The sequence below is a fragment of the Pseudopodoces humilis genome, chromosome 8 (assembly GCF_049639895.1).
Source record: "Pseudopodoces humilis isolate 2021_Gansu_Grassland_sample_001 chromosome 8, ASM4963989v1, whole genome shotgun sequence".
NCBI lineage: Eukaryota > Metazoa > Chordata > Aves > Passeriformes > Paridae > Pseudopodoces > Pseudopodoces humilis.
In genome coordinates this window covers 18093961-18112988 of record NC_142207.1, presented here as the reverse complement: position 1 = coordinate 18112988, position 19028 = coordinate 18093961, and the positions used below count along the sequence as shown (strand labels likewise).

Genomic DNA, 19028 nt, shown 5'->3' with positions numbered 1-19028 from the left:
TCCATACACTGGGGTTAGGAATAAAATTCATATTTGAAGCTCACATATGCATCACAATGTTTGAGTCTAAAAAAATAAGAGGTAAATGGGAAAACACAGTTTTTATCTAAACTGTTAATATATATGTATGCCAATACACAGAATATAATCTGATTTTAATAGTAATTTTTGTCTTCTTAGAGCTCATCTTTGCCCTTATACCACCTTTTTACTTCCAGGGATAAAGATAATTGTTCATATTATAAACTTATTTTATTAAGAAAAGAATTATACAGAAAGTTGAGCAGAACTGTTCTTCTTCAGGATGGCCTGTGGAAAACATTAGCATTCTCTTTCATAATTTCCTTACATCTGCCATGCTTACTGTGTCTTTCCCCTCTAAAATTCCTTGAACACATAGATCCTTAGGAGGTGCTAGTGAGGAGCAAAACATGTATGGGAATGGATCAGAAAGTTTTTATTATTTGTAACTATCCATCAAGAAAAAAAAATCCTTTAATGAGCTTCAATGACAGAAGATGAAGATTTTAAAAATCAAAATGCACACTGACTCAGTACATCTTTGCTCTGTAAAGTAAGACTGGCAAAATTTACAAATGTCAACAAAAAATTTAGGTTCAATAATACCAAACCTCTAGTCAACTTTCTTTTACATGAATGTGCATAAGTCACAAAAGAACTAAAGAAAAATGCATTTTACATACATGGCACATCATGAAAGACTTACAAGGTTTCCTACTGAAAGCACACCACTGAACTGTTCTGTCATTGGGTAGTGCTCCATGGCCATGAACAGGGTGTTTAGGACGATGCAGATGGTAATGGCCAGATCAACAAAAGGGTCCATCACAATCAAATTTACAATGTGCTTGACTTTCAGCCAGGGAGTACAGCAGTCCCAAATCAAGCAAGTGTTAGCAAATTTATACCAGCATGGTGGACATTTCTGTCTGGATTCTTCCAGTTCTAGAGAGAAAAATGAAAATAACATTTTCCATGTATTTCTCTACTCCAGAGTCACCTGGATATTTCCTTTAAGTCTAAATTCTGTTTTCCAAGGTACATCTGATAAACTGTGTTGATATTTTGAAACTAAGACTGCTTTCAGTTAAAATAAATTACAAGTTAAAATTATTAAATTATTTAAAATTTAATTATTAAAATTATTAAAAACAAAAAAAAAAACCGAAAAACCAACAAAACAAACACCAAAAAAAATCTCCCGAAAAGCACTCAATACAATTATACTGAAGTTTCAGTAGATAAAAGAACCATACATGAGCTAATGCTATATAGAATGCAAAAGATAAATTTGTCTTAGAAACCTGTCATAAGGCTGGCTGATGAGGGGGATTGAAAGCAGCCCAGCAGACAAAGACTTGGGGTGATTGGTGGCTGAAAAACTGTGTGTGAGCCAACCATGTCAGTCACAGCCCAGAGAGCCAATATCTTCCTGGGCAGCATCAAAAGCAGCATGGCCAGCCGACTGAGGGAAGGAGTTCTCCTCTTCTCCAGCTGGAGTGCTGTGTTCAGCTCTAGGGTTCCCAGCACAAGAGCAGGTTCAGAGGAGGCCACAGAGATATTCAGGGGCCAGAGCACATGGCCTGTGAAGACAGGCTGAGAGACCTGGGGCTGCTTATCTAGAGAAGAGAAGGCTCCAAGCAGACCTTATTGCAGCCTTCCAGTACTTAACAGGGGGCCTGCAGGGAAGATGGAGAGGGAGCCTTTATCTGGGAGCAAAGTGATAGAGTGAGGGTTTACAGCTGTAAACAGAAAGATGGTGTGTTTAGATTAGGTAGTAGGCAGAAATTCTTTACTGTGAGAGCAGTGAGGCCCTGGCACAGGTTGCCCAGGGAAACTGTAGGTGCCCTATCCCTGGACATGTTCAAGACCAGGTTGCATGGGGCTTTGAGAAATCTGCTCTGGTGAAAGATGTTGCTGTCCATGGCAGGGGTGTTGGAACTAGATGATCTTTAAGGTCCCTTGCAATAAAATATTTTAAAATTTCCTCATGAAAGATAAGCATTTAGAACAAGCCTGAAGTCCAACAAGTATTTAGGCAGCATTATGGTCCACATGTGCACAACTGCTCATTATTACCTTCCAATTTTCTATTTTGGGCATAGTCATTTAAGCCTCAACATAATGCTTCACCCTTTCTTACAAATAGTTGCTTAATTCTATGATTCAAAGTAATTGTATTTAACCTTACAGAAAGAAGAACATGATCCCTCTTTTGTGAAACAGCGAATCTATGAATTGATAGAAAGGGATTGTTCTACTTCAAGAAACAGCCATTTCAGCAACCTAAAAAGAGCTTACCCCAAAACATAACTTCACTAGAGAAAGACTACATTGAATAATCGGTTTTGCTTGCATTTAAATTGGAAACTTGCTACTTCTACCTCAAACTTATTAGTATAAGTTGTAAGCTTGACTCTTTTCCCAAATTTATCAGTCCCAAATTAAAAAAAAAAACAAACCACAAAAAATCCCATCCCTAGCTCCATATAGAAATCTCTTCTTGTCTATATCCTCTAGGCTGAAATAGCTGTCTTAAAACATCACTACTGCTTAATGTAGCACACATTTAATAGCAATTTTAAGGCACAGTCATATAAAAAAAAAATCTGTGTTACATACCTTCCATTGTGTTTGTAAGCATGCTGGCTATACTCATTGCTCTTTGCCTTGCACTAGGGTCTGTTAGGTAGTCCATAGGAACATGGTAAGAACTAGAATGTCTTTTTCTTAAGTCAGTTTCTGTAGTAGTGCCCTGAAAATAAAACACTGATGAAATAGCTAATTGATTGTACATGTAATAACACTGTAAGTTACTGTAGGGCTCTACTGATTTAAACACTGCTGTCCCACACCATACTCCAGTTATACTGAGGCTTCCCAACAAACTAAGGCATGCCTGACTGTACAGAAATAGTCAAACACTGCAGTGTATTGCTTTTGTGCCTGAAGAATATGTTTTCAAGTATTTTGCTGGAACAGGGCTGAGATATTAAAGCAGTTTTCAGACTAAAAAATGTTCCACAATGCTTGTCAATGAGCTTTGCTGTAAATATCTTTCCATTTAGGCAGTGAAGTCTTTTTCTAAACATGAAAATGCACAGCCCACACACCTAGTGGTAAAGAAATTAAGCATAAGTGTATTTTCTTAAGATAACTCTTAATTTATAATAAACCAGGAATTTCCTAGCACATTTTTCAAACAAATGAAAAAATATTTAGTAATGTTGATATTAAAAAACCCATAAAAATATTAGCTATATTACAGGAACACTATCATAACCCTTGAAAATTGTACTACCAGGGTAACATCAAAAGTTTCACGTATGTACAGCAGGAAGCTAAATATTTATTTAATACATTCAATTAAGTAAATGTAATTAATTTTTTTTCCATTTTGATATCCTTTCTGATATACAAGTACAGAACCATCTAGTTAAGTCCAAGCATAATGAATCAATGGGTGTAAGACTACACAAACTAAATTTATTCAGTGGTTTACTATGCTATTCTGTTCCCAGTCAATTCACATGCATTTTCACATATTTTATTAATGAGAGCCGGAAAATTTCAGTTTCTCCTTTAGCTTATAGCTGGAATATATGAAAGAAGCATTCACAGCTTAGCCAGGAAGGTCATCACTGCTGTGTGACTACATTGTGTGGAAACAGTGACTGATCATACAGGGAGAGAACATCATGCCTGAGCTATTGCAGACTTTCTTACATTGCTAGCAGTGGCTGCTTTATCAATCATCACCTCTGGCAGAAGCTGTCCCGTAGGTGATGTCAAAGCTGGTGGCCCACCAACTAAAGAAACCACTCCATTGCAATCCACAGTGCTGTGCATCTTCCCATTTGCTGGAAGTGCAGGTACTGTTCTGGATGACCTACTGGCCTGGCTAATGTTACTGTTGCGCCGTTCACCATGTCTATGAGGAACAAAGAGAGAATCTCTCCTGCTCTCATTGTCTTCAAAGGTGCTGTGCTCATCATCAGCAAAGTCATTTTCTGATCCTACATCTTTTGCTCGACCTCTGAAGCTGAAAAGACTTGTTCTGCTGTTGCGCCTTGGGGAAAACAGGGAGCCACGAATGCTCAGCAAAGACTGCAGGTAAATAAAAATGATTATTATCAGATGAAAGTCCTTCAAAATACAACATTTTCATACAGAGGAAAAATCCACAATGTTTTAAAGGGTAAGGTCATCTACAAAGAAATGAACTGGCACAGTCCCCCCCCCTAATACACTCCCTTTTGGGTACTAAACAAAGAGCACATAAGTGACAGACAAAGACTAGTTATTTTACTGCTTTGGATATATGAAATCAATCAGTTTAATTAGAGTAAAAGAAACTGCTTGACAGAATTGTTTCCTCTGCTATTCTGCCTGTGTTATTACCAACTGTTCATAAACTGAATAAGTATATCTGGACACTTTTTACCTCAGGCTGGCATTAGTATGACAGGCAGAGTAAATAAAAATTTAGGCAAGTTTTCTGTGACTCAGTCTGCACACAGAAGTACCTCCCAAATACTGCCTAGTTTAAAAACATACATATCTTTTCAGATATTAATCAAGTAGGTCATAATAGGTTTCTTATATTTTTTTTAAAGTCTTAGCTATCCTGAAAATGCAACGATTTGCCTGTAATTTTGTATGAACGGGTTTGCTAATCTTCATCAGTTTACTCATAGGAATAAATTTTCTATCATAGGCGTAAATGATCAACCTGCTATTGGAGGATCTCCAGTATTAGAGTCAAAATAATGCTCTAATCTTACAATTAATTATACACGTTCTTAATTTTAATTCATATCAGTAATTGCCTTGACTTGACTGCTAAGTATTAGCACCTGATTTCACCCAAGACCTCTATGAACAGCAGAGATGATACATAACGAAGCAGTGTCTTTGTTTCTCTTCTGCAACTTATTTTTGTGGACCTGAGCCCCATTGTACTAGGGACTGCAAAATGCAGAATAAAAAGGCACTCTGTAAAGAACTTATCATTTAAATGTAACACAACAGATGGATACATAAAGAGAGGGAATACACAGAGGCAAAATTGATGAGTATGATAAACAGTCATCTTAGCTCACCTGAAGTCACTTCCCTGTCAAGCTTTCTGTAGGCAGCATGGTAAAAGAGAGTTTTAAAGAGGGATTTGAGGAAAGCAATGAAGTGTTCTGTGAAAACTCATGGGAGCTTCTTCCAAGCATGAAGGGCAGCATACCAGAAAGAGCTCAAAGAAACTAGTTTGAAAATTTAACAGGAGGTTATGAATGCTGGTTTGGGTTGGTCAAAGCTGGGACTTGTTTACTGTAAGTAGACAAGGTGGGTTGGGAACTTTAGGTACAGTATATTTTATGATATTAAAAAAAAAATAAAATTCTTTAGGTAAATATGTTTACTAGCAGATTAGAGAAAAGCCATGGGATAGGTTAGTGCTCTTTGCAACAACATTCTTGATGAATACAGCAGTAAAGAGGTCCAAGTTAAAAATGATTCACAGTTGTGGGTCCAGATTAGAGTTTAAAAAAAAAAAAAGAAAAAAGAAAAGAAAAAGAGAGAAAAGGGGATCTAGCAAAAGACCTTGTGGAAATCCCTTGAAAAACTGTCAAAGGGGTAAAAGGAGCTCCTAAAGCACAACTAAAGCAGGAGAATTGAGAGGAGACAAAGTTATGAATGTTAGGAAGAATAAGTTTTCAAGAGGAATAAAATGGTCATTTACATTGAAAGAAAATGAAATGCCAAGGAAAAAGTCAAAGATGATATATAAGCCTGAGTTTTCTCAAGGAAAATGGTATTAAAAAATGGTGAGTGGCACTTCTGTTTAGTGGTTAGAATCCAGAGTGAAAAGGAACTAGGGCTGGAAAACCAAAGGGGAGGTGATTTCTAGACTGTCATAGTCAAACAATTGTAAATGAACTTAGAGATGAAAATGTTAGAAGAACAAGTTGTATGAGGAATGCTTAATTTCTTACAGGATGGATTAATTGAGCTGCAGTTGAATAAGGCTGCAGTTTGAATAAAGAGATAGGCAAGATTATGCACCTAGGGGATCAGATGGATCTTCAACATGAAGTTGAAGTCAATTGACATGTGTGAAAATTCATATAAGGAACAGAATGAATCATGAACTAAATTCAGTGATGAATCTCACAGAGATTAGTTAGACAGTTAACAACATAAAACGGTGGCAGACCAAGGAGGTGGGGTGGGGGGAAGGATGCATTACTATTGATAAAGGAAAAACATTAGGAAGTGAGTGGAAAGAGTGGCAGAAATAGAAAGCCAGAAACATTATATTCCCACCACAGTCTGGTCTAAGGAAGACAGTCTTTAGTAAGAAAATATTGGATGAAGAGGTCTGAGCTTCTTTGAGAATGGGAGGCTGGAGAAAACAATACATGAAGAGAGTATGAACACTCATAATCTATTAAGAGATGAAACAGGCTTTCCAGAGACAGAAATAGAAGAGGATTAAAAAGGCAGGAATGAGTTTAGTAATAATGACTAAAAAGAGGGAGAAAGCAAGTCATAAAGACCAGGGAAAATTGCGAAGGTGGAGATAAAAGGAAGAAGCATATTGAGGCACAAAATGGGGCAGGAAAAGGAGAGAATGTATGCAAGATCTGGATTTGCAGTGCTAAGGGGAGAGTGAGAAGTGGGCAAATGAAGAGAAGCTTTGAAAATTGTAGGAGATAACATTACAAAACTACCAAATGAAATAAATGTCTGGATGAGAGATGCAGATGGCACTCTGAGTCACTGGTGTTTCAATGTAAGAACACATGCAAAGACACATTGCCACACACACATTTCCACCTTTAAAAAAAAACAATTAATAGTTTCACATCAATTAATTTCTCAAATTTCACATGAGCATTAATGTAATTTCTATTGAGCTTTTTGCTTCCCAAACTTTGATACTCTCCTCATTTGAAACATTATGTTTTGTATGAATGCACCATGTTTTGAAGCTACTCATCATGCTGAACACATCCAACTCTGTGGGGAGATAGGTCCATTTTAATTAAGAAGCTTGAAATACAGCTAATATTAATTAATATATGTGATTTTGATTTATCACACAGGAATTCAGAGTAAAACCAAAATCTCTCCAATTCTTACAGTTTCATATTTGGCTGCAGTTTTAACTTGGTTAATATTTGATTTAGGGTATTAATGAATCTGTGGTATCTTTCAAGAATTAACCAAACTACCATACATGGCTTTCTTTATATGATGAGTAGACAAAAAAGGTGTTTAAGAGGTAATAATACTATGGTACCTGGTGTGGGGAAGAGAATCTCTTTTCATATGTCAGTCTATTCCCCTCAATGGAAAATCGGAAACCTTTCTTTTTGATGCTGTCCTCTGATTCAGATTTGTGAAATTCTTCCCCATCCTTCTCCTCGCCTTCAGACTGTTCTTTTTGCTTTTTTTTCTTTCTTCTATTCCTTCTCTCCTTAGCACTCTTTGAGCTCAGTTTTGATGCCTCAGAAGAACTTTCGGAGAATCCACCTATTCCACCTACTCCACTATAATCTCTGGAGTCAGCTGCTGCAGCTGCTGCCGCCGCCTATACACACAAGCACATGTGCAATTTACAGCATTTATACAAATACATACACCACTCACTATTTCACATTTATTGCCACACTTAAAGAAATTATTATTTTGAAATAAAAGCAATGTTTCCACTTCACCAAACCCAGCATATCATAAGAAGTATAATTTGTGAAATACCAAAGGAACCATAATTTGCCACTGCTCCATAAACCAGGAGCAAGAGAAACCCATGGGAAAGCTGTGCTGTCAAAAAACTGAGTTAAAAAGCATCTGTTTCAGATTGAAGCAATATGTCATGATGAATTTTTCATCTGAAGTACTATGTAAAAATAAAGAATCAAGCCTCAAACAGGTGGTAAAATCCCTGTTAACAGGAAGAAACACTTTCTTACAACATTTTGATGGGTTTTGAATACTCCCTTGTCTATTAAAGATCTTGTGTAATACTGATATCTCAGTTTTGCAAATAATAATCAGAGATTTGTGTTAAACTACACACTATTACATACTTGTTGCTGTTTGATTTTCAAAACATGTGGAGCTTTTTATTAACATTTATTTACAAGCTGTGGTAAAAAAAAACTAACAAAAAATTCCCACAATCCCCCCCCAACAGGTAGCAATTGACCAATGAAACAAAAAACCCTGACTGCTGACTTTAGTCATGTGCTTATATGGAAGACATAGTTCAACTTCTGCTCTATGTCACCACATGCCAAGCAGACATTATAAATTTTTCTATTAAAGACTTGAGAGCCTTCAAAAAATGAAAAGGAATTTCAAAGCAGTATGTAATCATTACATTTGTACCACAGAAGTGTTTTCTTCGGTTTCTCCACTTTTTCCAATTCTCTTTAAAACTGGAAAGCTATGGCTTTCTGCTGTTAGAGATGGGCAGGGAGTAGAAAAAGCCAAATATTGCTGAAGCACCATCACCTACAATATTTTTGCTTCTGTTACTTATTTAAGCAAAATTACTCTTTGGATTTTTTCCACATCTCCACCTCCATTTCAGACAATCACAGAATGGTTCAGGTTGGAAGGAAACCTCTGGAGGTCATCGTGTCCACCTCTCCAGCAGACAGGGTCACCTAAAGCAGGTTGCTCAAAGACCATATCCAGATGGCTTTTGATTATCTCCACAAGCACTCTGGGTAACTTGAACAAGTGCTCCATTAAAAAGTTAATTTCGATCTCCAGTTTGAAAATCCAGCACTTTAGCTTGTTGGTTATTATTTTTGTCACAAAATTAACAAGTTAACTTAAACCAGCAAAAACAGTGCAGTGGAAAACATTAGAGATTCTTTACAATATGAAGGAATTTATGAGACACAGTAATACATTGTTAGGAGTAAGGGAGTAAAAATTATTCTCATGTGTGGACATAAAGCATGACTGTTCACAGTCATGAACTGAAGAAGAAATTTTACTTTACAGGGATACCTGAGCTTCTTCCTGCTGCTTTTTCAGTTGTTCCAGCATTTGCTGAAATTCTGCCTCTTTCTGCTCTGCTTCTTCCATTGTTGCTTGATTCTGTTCTTCGTAGGCCATGGCAACCACAGCCAGGATCAAGTTAATAAGGTAGAAAGAACCCAGGAAAATGACCAAAACAAAAAATATCATGTATGTCTTCCCAGCAGCACGCAGAGTCTGGAGAAAAAGAGATAACACACTTTTTTAACAGACTTTAACTACTCTTGAATATTAAGTTAGCCTTTGCATTATAATTTAGAAATACATTCCAAGATTGATTTATGTTAGCACAAGATTATTTAGTTACTTTTTCCTTATAGAAATAATATTATATTCTGAATACATATGGAAAATTTTTGTGTCTACTCTTGTCAAGGTAAATCCAGTTCTGAATAGTTCATAACTTGTACCAATAAGAATCTATACATCTACATAACAGCATTTAGATTTAACAGTAGGTGGGGCCACTGATCAGCATCTTACCTTCCTGTGTCATCAGTCCCAAACTACACTGCCACAAAAATAGTACATTATACAAAATGTTACAGTGGAGAAAATTACAGTCCTTCAGGTAAGGATATGTGTAGTTCAGGGACAAGATGTAACCTTTTCAAACAAAACATATATTTACTAGACTGCAAATCAATTTAACACAGAATCTACTTAAAGCATGTTTAGATAAGAAACTTTAACAACTTAAATTCTTTTATTCATTGAGGTAAATAAAACCATCTTCATAAAATAACAGCTACTCCTTATAATGTATTTAAGAAGCACATGGGAACCTAAACCATGAATAAGGGCCTTATTGTTTTAGACAACAGTTTACATATATGAAATTAAAGATGAATTCTGTTCCAAAGGCCTTAGGGACAAGTGAATGAAAATAACTATGCAAGTACTATGTAGTAATGGTATTGGTGATGGTGCTGTTTATTTTAATAAGTCCTCACCAGCTGGTAAAGATTCTCCCAAAAGTCCTGAGTCATCAATCGAAACAGTGACAAGAATGCCCAACTGAATGTATCAAAACTTGTGTAGCCATAGTTGGGGTTTCTACCAGCTTTCACACATATATATCCTTCTGGGCATTGACTACAAAAGAAGAGGAAATGCTATTTTTAACAACTACTCTATATTACGATATGCTGCAGTAAAACAAAATTGTTCAGGAGTACCAGTTGCTAACGAAATTATGAACAAGTAAAATGATATTCTACATACCTAAGATAAAAATATATAGCTTATTATTTTTCACTTTTTAATTCCACTTCCTAATAATATTTCAATACTTTAATAATATAACTAATAGTATTCTACCCTTCCCCACAACTTGTTATAACACATTTTCATCAGGACAAGAGAAAAACATCAAGTAGCATGGCTGATAAACAGTTGTTAGCAAGTTGGCAGCAACATTTATGCACAGATCATTCATGTGGTTACCTTTAGAAAAGTAGCCTAAGAGGCTGATGGAAGTGCCTGTGTAAATTCAAATCACAGAGATGGTTGTATTCAGGTATAGCTTCAAATGCAAAACATTGGTAATTTGCAACTCTACAGTACGGTTGATATTAAAGTTGACTGCCTGAGCTATTCTAAGTAGCTAATTATTTTTCTTTGATGCATAATGAAAAATGATGATCATTTTCTTACCCTGCATCTGAGCTATTGCCACACAACAGTGCATCATTTTGTCCTTCCAAGAAGTAGAAATGACCTGTTAAAATAAAAAAGAAAATCAAAAAGTTGATGAGAAAGATAATATTTATGCCTAATGAAAATTGAACAATCATATAGACTTTTACACTTGAAAGAAATTAGCAGAGCTAAAAAACTGTTCAATTGCAATATATAGTGGTTAGGAATGAAAAAAATGGGAAGCATTGTTTTGACAAGAAAATTACTTTCTACAGAATCTTCAAGTTAGCCTTTCTTTAGAAAATCGGAAGTTAGTTATGCAGTTAATTCTTAGCAACCTAACCAAATTATAAGATACAAGGGGTGGAATACCAAATTATGTATTTTAGCAAATCAAAAAAAATACCAGGAAAATGAGGTAAAGGATGAGGGCAATTCTGTGCCTTTCTTTGTGCATTTTGATACATAACATTTAGTGCTATTAATTTATAATTATCAATTACATATTTTTTTATCCAAGTGTTCCTTGAAAAAAAAAACCTGAAATATTAGGGATGAGATTTTTTTTCCCTGTACTCAGCACTGGTGAGGTCACACCTCGGGTGCTGTGTCCAGTTCTGGGCCCCTCAGTTCAGAAAGGACATTGAGGTGCTGGAGTGTATCCAGAGAAGGACAATGAAGCTGGTGAAGGGTGTGGAGCACAGGTCCTGTGAAGAGCAGCTGCGGCAGCTGGGGGTGTTTTGCCTGGAGAAGAGGAGGCTCAGGGGAGGCCTTATCATTCTCTACAACTCCCTGTCAGGAGGGAATAGCCGGGGGTGTTGGTCTCTTCTCCCAGGCGCCCAGTGACAGGATGAGAGGACTTAAGCTGTGCCAGGGGAGGTTTAGGTTGGACATAAGGAACAATTTCTTCACAGAAAGGCTGATTAAACATTGGAATGAACTATCCAGGGAAGTGGTGGAGTCACCATCCCTGGAGGTGTTTAAGGAAAGACTGGATGTGACACTCAGTGCCATGGTCTAGTTGACAAGGTGGTGTTCAGTCACAGATTAGGCCAGATGATCTCAAAGTTCTTTTCCAATCCCATTGATTCTCTGATAACACAACATGCTCAAGAAATTTCTAATTGGATCTTGATTTGAGGAGCTGGGGGAAAAATCAAGCATTTGATGTACCTTACACAAAACTAATACACAAAATTCTGTAGCAGGTGAATGCACTTGAACATTTAGGCTAAATATTAAGATGAGGTAAAATGCAATAAAAAGAGACAGAAGGCCTAAAAGCCCCCAACACACTCTTCTATTTTATTATATTTTTCTTTCTTTGCTGCAGAAAGGGAAACACATTTTGCCATCAATTCCTAGTTTGCAATTCTTAGGGTAAAATGGGAATCTCTAATGGAGATTTTTGGGTCAGGTGGCACATTAAGCTAAAGATGCTAGAACTAGGTATGTTCTGGCTGTTCTCAGGAAACAGATGGTTCCGTGAGATTCATTGCCAGCTGGCATGGACTAGCTTAGCTGGCATGAACTGAGGGCTAATGCTAAACAGACAAGCAGGGAATTGCAACCAGTTCCTATTGACTACTTCTACTATGTCACCACCCGTATAAGATAGAGGCAGCATAAAATCTGCTTATTTTAAACAGAAAGAGAAATTATGTCCATAATTTATATATCTGCAATTATAATATTCTCAAATATCATATCTAAAATCAGTGTATTTTCAGATATTCTGGTGATCACAGCCAGACTCTGTGAGACATCTGACCACTACTTAAAAATAAATTTAAAGGTGCAGACAGGCTCCAACCAGAACTTGCAAAACTGTCTGTGGGCCTAATTCACATTCTTATGTGGCACAGGTCCACTTTCAATCCACTACTTTGGAAAACAAATAAGATTTTTTTTTAGTACAAAAATAATAATGATAAAGTAATAAAAAAATTAAATATGAGTTTGTAGAAAATATGCCATATACAAAACTATTCCTGTCTTCTGCCAGCTTAATAACGGAACAGTCATGGGTACAAGTCCTATATGACACTTCCAGATACAAATAAAGGATATGTTCTGGAAATACCACAAAATACTTGAAAAAAGTTAGCAGAGAGCAGCTGTCAGCGATTCAATGCCAATTCATCAGGGTATCTTCTCTGAAGATGTCCCAGGTATCTGTGCTCGACATGCTTTTCTAAAAAGTTCCATTACCAACTCAAGACATGAAACAACAGAAAAAAAAACAAGGTGCATCAAGTATTCTGAAGACATAAGATTAGGAGAAAAGGTATCTGAACTTTAGAATGACCTTTACAAATTGACAAGTTTGTCCAAAAGCAATTGGATTTATTTCAATAGAGACAAGCGTAAAATGCTACACTTTACAAGGCAAAATCAAATACGGAAATACAAAATATCAGGATGTGGCTGCAGCCACCACTGTACAAAAAGATGGAATAACTGCTGCAAAATAAAAATTGACTGTGAATGAACAATACAGGGCTGATATAAAAATGAGGTAATTTTGAAATATGTTAATAGGAATGTTGCATATATGGCATGAGGTAAAGATACAAATTAGTAGTAATTACTTGAGGAGTTAGCATTCAATTTGAGGATGTCATTAGAAACCCATGCAAAAAAGAAACAAACCTGTAACAAAAAAAGGCAAAATAAAAACAACAAGGAAAAAATGCCAGACTAATTGTAAAGATTAGAAGAAATAAAAAAAAATAGGTATTGAAAATGCAAAACAGAAAATAGGATTGCTTGGCTTACGAAAGACCAGAAATGCAGAGGATAAGAGTTTTTAAACTGTATAAAGACTAATATAAAGTTGTCTATGATTTTCTTGTTTCTAAGTCCACAGCAGATGTAGTAATATATTCAATCAGAAATTAGGAAAATGTAAACCATGTACTTAGAAAAAAACCCTTTCTATTTGTGTGACATGGTACCATAAACAACTATAGGGAAATAGAATGTATTCTGTTCATCACGTGGCTTTAAAAATAGGTTATCATCCAAAATTCCTGCATGACATTTGTATATTTCAAGCGTGCTGAAATTATAAGTATATTAAAAGATTATAAGACAATGAGACTTGGATCCAAAAGCATTTCATTCTTCAGCTGAGGTTTCCTAGCTTTCATTCATATAGTCACCGGTTAAAACACATATACAGACTTTATAAAAACCTATATTACTCCTAATTATGAATATATTAAATATAATTAATAATACACTAAAGGAAATAGAAAGGGCTGAACAGATAAATAGGAGAGATTGACAATACTATTATGAAAGACAAAATAGCCATCTACTATAGATATGTTCAGAGTTGTTCTATCTGAATTTTTAAACACGTTTTGTTAACACAGTACTAACATTAACTACTGAAAATAGTAGAAATAGCACAATATGAGGTACAAAAGAGAAAAAAAGTGCTCATTTCTTGATTTTCCAAAGATAAGAAATAAATTAAAAGACATAAATATGAAATTTCGTTCTTATTTTGCAAGAATCTTGGGGTAAATCAGCAATATTCTCTTAAAGGTGTGTCTGTGCTGTGCAAGGGTGTGTGGTGCAGATCCACTCACCCAACTGCAGAAGGAGCACTGTAGCCACATTAATGTGCTCTGGTGGGATTCTTGGGCTAGCTGATGTTCAGATGTGGGCTTATGATATTGGGCACTATCTTGCACTAACCTAGCTACTACATTTCAGATCCCATGATAGGGTTGTCACACTATTTCAGGAGGCCTGAAGATAGCACAGAAATTTCTGGTTTATGCTGCAACATGATTTTACTCTAAAAGTCATATTCAGTGAAAGAAAAAGATATTTTGCTAACAAGTATAAGTGTTAAATTACATAATGACTGCTTTTATTTACTAGAGAAAAATGAGTAGTTTTATGTTTCTTGCCATATTACACTCTTTTAAATGCAAGGGAAAGATATTAATGTTCTCAAATATGTTTAAATCAAGACCATAAAATCAATGCAGTAGATGATATAATTAACACTTACTTTTGTCTTCGATGTATTCATCCCAGTTAAATGTTGTCATTGTTGCATTAATAAATGTACCATTTTCACCTATAGAGCTATTAAAGATGGAAATAACCGTTGTTTCGAAAGTAGAATTGTCTGGAGGCCACTGCAGGCATTTATTCCTCAGGTTGCCCATGAACAGCTGCAGCCCTATCAGTGCAAATACACTCAGACAAAACACAGTCAGGATCATCACATCCGAGAGCTTCTTCACAGACTGAATCAGGGCTCCCACTATAGTCTTCAGGCCTGCAAAGGGAAAAGATTTTTATTATGATGTTAAATAGATACTAAATACACACAAAAATTCATGTTACTTTTTTTCTTGATAAATATCTCATGCAAAAAGACTAGTAATTTGTGACACAGTAATTTTAAAGAAAAGCCTTATTATTTGGACAGATGAATGAAAATATGTAAGTTTATACTTATTTTATAGTGTACAAAAATAAAAAGTAGATAGTACCATTGTTTATGCCAAAACAAGTGATTTTATTATTCATGCTATATCTCAACCCTACACAGAATAGCATTGTTTGCTTTTGTTGATGCTTCTTGCCCAAACCTTTCTTTTATGAACTTTTGCAATGTATTCTATATTAATGTAACCCCACTTTAAAGACATATGTACATATTGAAATGATATAATAATAATCTTGTTACAATATATGAGGGGTGATGGTTTGGAGAAGAAAGACATCTTTAGAACAATATCCCATGCATGGCCCATGCTATCATTTAGAGTTTAATTTTTTTTACATAACTTAAAACTGAATTAATTTGCTATATCAAGTGCCCTCAATAAATGAGAAAATTTGCATCAGTATGAAAGCTAAAAATTAACTTATATTTAAAACATATAAAGGAAAGCTTGATGTTATAAGATGCAAATCACATAGGCTGTTTACTGCAAATATCTCATGCAAGAATTTGTTAAACTCAAAGGCTGATTTTTTTTTTTTAGAAGAAAATACAACTAATACAAGCATGAATCAATTTAAATAAAATTACATGTCTTGATTCCTGCTTTTTTTATTTGCTGACAATGTGTAGCAAACAAGGCTTATGCTTTGAAAATGTGAGTACAGCCTTTGTAGAACAAAAGTCAGCCTCGGTGTTTAACCTCGCTCTCACCTGGGATGACTGATATTGTTTTCAAAGCTCGGAGAACTCTGAATGTTCTCAACGCTGAGACATTGCCCAGGTCCACAAACTCTGTCACATATCTGTAATAGGGGAGTTCACACACAAACACAATGACAGCACACAAATAACAGTTGGAGATACAAGGGGCCTAACACCTTACACCAACTACTTCTTACCTGGAATTACAGAAATAGTTTTCAAAGCTCTCAATACTCTGAAAGTTCGAAGAGCTGAAACATTGCCTAGGTTTACAAATTCTGTTACATACCTGTAGGATTAAATCACAATTACTCAGAATTGAGGCAGATTTTATTCTACTTGCTTGGGTCTTTGAGCAAGACCTTTTCACCGTTCACTGTATTTTGCCTGTGTTATAAATATGCTTCTGGCCATAAAATTAAATTAAGTTTTATCACAATAAACCACATTGACTTGATGTTTGAAAACTAATCTGGTCAGCTATTAGCAGGAAGTCAAAAGGATTCCTTTAATTCTGGTATGCAGAAAGGAGACAGGATATGAACAGTTCAGGGTGATGGCATTCACAATCCTAATGGGCTGGCACACCATGCTGGCCTCCGCAGCACATACTTGGCTAGAAATTCTAAAATGTGTAAAAGAGGTAGAAGAAACATATTGAAACTGCAGGAAGTCCAGGCTCCAAATATTCTGGCTGACAAGATATGAGGCAATTTTTAGTCACTAATCTCATGATACCAGGAAGAATTTTTATTAAAAAAATAAGTAGAAGACTTACGCAAATGTAATGACAGTGAAATCTAGCCAATTCCATGGGTCTCGGAGAAATGTAAAATCTTCTAAACAGAAGCCCCTTGCAAGAATTTTAATAAGTGATTCAAAGGTATAAATTCCAGTGAATGTGTATCTGAGGAAAATATGCAAGACAGAGTTTATAGATCACGTTACTTTTGCACTTCAAGCTCTCGTTTTATTCTAATTCTCTTCTCTTTAAGTGGCATACGAAATAGTGGCAGTTACAACCAACTTTAACATCTGCATAATTTATACCATAAGAAAAGAGGAATGAAATTAGGATTAAAAGACTGATAACTCACATCTTAAATTTAACCTCTGTAATCTATGCAATAAAACAGATGCAAAATTCCCAGTTAGTTCATTGGAGCATGTTTAAGACTAGTCTGAATCCATGTTATTAAAAAAAACCCCACAGATCGATTATGTTAGGGTTTTAGAAGTTACTTGAGGCTAAAAATTCCTTTCTTCAATGTTCTTTTTATGCTGAAATGTTGCTTAGTCCCAAGAGTAGGCAAGCACCAACACTCATCAGTCCTCATTTCTCTGTAACTGTGTTACAGAGTAGATATATCCAGTGCTTCGCCTTCAGCAAGACAGATGTACTGGAATCAAACAAGTGCAAGAACAACAAAAATTATTTACAAGTGCCAATAAAATTCAGGTACTCATTTTGACTAAAAAATGTTGCTGAAATATAAATTGAAAAAATATTTAATTCTTCCATTCTGAGTAATTTCAATCTTCTGTGTCCAAATGATGTCATTCTGAAATTTAGTTTAATTTATATCTTCAATGAAAAGGAATTCAAATTAAACTGCTTAAAAAGCTTACTCTAACTGAGCTCACTTGAAAACAGCTTTCTGATATGAAAGTTTTCCATTCAATTACTAAAAAATTTATTTCCTGCAGAATTGTACTCCGCAGATGAGGACATGCGCTTTAACTCTAAATGGCACAATATATGGACATGAAGAAATATTCAAGCAACGAATCTTTATCATAAATATTTACTACACGCTAGATATCCTGAATACATAGATGTTCACATTGAACTCAAAATAAAAATGTCTTTGTTGACCTTAATAGGCCTGTGATTTCACTTCTGATTTCTGAAGATTAAATAGGTATGTATCAGCCCAAGCACTAAGGAATGAAGAAGCAGCAGAAAGGAAGCACCAAGAACAGTGTTTCGCACTGTGTCCTGCAGCTTTGGAACTGTTATTGTGCATCGGCACCTCGCAGCTGACATCCAACTGGACCAATTAGCCAAGCTGACATCGTATTGCACCAATGATTAGCTAACCATTTCAATACTTTTTAATAGCTTATTTTGCATACAAGTTTTCCATTGCTAGATTGGTTTTGGCAAGAGAAAGCAGCCTTGTGATCAATACAGCCATCCATAAGATGATCCCTTTATCTGTAACAGTTATCACAACAGAGATGAAAGACTGCATTTCCCTGCGTTCTTGCACAGATGTGACACAGAATGAAGTCAAAAATATTTATAGTCCACTTTTTCTGTATGATCATAGGAATAGCTTTTCTTACATTTTCCATCTAGCACTGCAAACAGAGGAAGGACATTAAAGAATTTGTCATGAGACAATTATACGTATTTAATGTTAGAGCAAATGAAAGAGCATCAGAATAGCTGTTGATAGGATGTCCCAACAAGGTAGCTACTGCCAGTGGAAGCCATCCTAATATAATTTACAGCAGTTTATTTCTGATTACTGGATATTATTCAGAGAAAATCCATTTAACTTACTCTACATTCTTTGTCCAGTCTGGAGGGTTACTCATGGTCATAAATACGCAGTTGGTCAAAATAGTGCACATGATAAGCATGCTGAATAATGTAGGCTAAGAGTTAAGGAATGTAAGCCAGAAAATCTCATAAAAAAGAGTATCAAATAACACACTGCTTTGGTAGATTTTCACTATCAGGAGCTATCCCTCCACTGCTCTTTTAATAGCCAGGGAAAAGCCCTGAATATGTTAAAGCTTTCATTCACTGCTTTATAGCTAAAAGATAACAAACATACACTAAAAATTAGAAAATCTGAAAGGTATTTTAAAAAGCACCCCAACTCTAAATTATTTTTTCTTATTGAACAAAAATGTCAGCATTTAAAGTATTAATTTAATGGAATAACACAAGAACTATTTCTTTTAGATGATCCAGACAAATCTGATCTGCTCATGCATGCAAAGCAATGAAAAATACATTTTCTTCACTTTAATATTTTATCATAAAATTAGGCATGTATCAACATTTTTCCTTATCACTATGATACACTGAAAGCTAGGTGCCACATAGTAGGAGAGAACATAG

The 19028-nt window shown here is 35.5% G+C and overlaps 1 protein-coding gene across 7 annotated transcripts in view; it reads right to left on the bottom strand.

The window, feature by feature from the left end:
- LOC102109585 (sodium channel protein type 2 subunit alpha) overlaps positions 1-19028 on the bottom strand; it is a 75473-nt gene that overhangs the window by 30804 nt on the left and 25641 nt on the right. For 2 of the 7 annotated variants that reach the window (XM_088059215.1, XM_088059218.1), the window contains exons 4-14: positions 18462-18552; positions 16671-16799; positions 16090-16181; positions 14744-15016; positions 10729-10792; positions 10026-10167; positions 9043-9249; positions 7319-7609; positions 3781-4128; positions 2644-2776; positions 728-966 (exon numbers count right to left, since the gene is read on the bottom strand). In XM_088059215.1, coding sequence (XP_087915341.1) covers positions 728-966; positions 2644-2776; positions 3781-4128; positions 7319-7609; positions 9043-9249; positions 10026-10167; positions 10729-10792; positions 14744-15016; positions 16090-16181; positions 16671-16799; positions 18462-18552 — 2009 coding nt within the window. Of the gene's footprint in view, positions 1-727; positions 967-2643; positions 2777-3747; positions 4129-7318; positions 7610-9042; positions 9250-10025; positions 10168-10728; positions 10793-14743; positions 15017-15901; positions 15994-16089; positions 16182-16670; positions 16800-18461; positions 18553-19028 lie in introns of all 7 variants that reach the window. The other 5 variants (XM_088059212.1, XM_088059216.1, XM_088059214.1 and 2 more) reach the window with 3 other exon arrangements.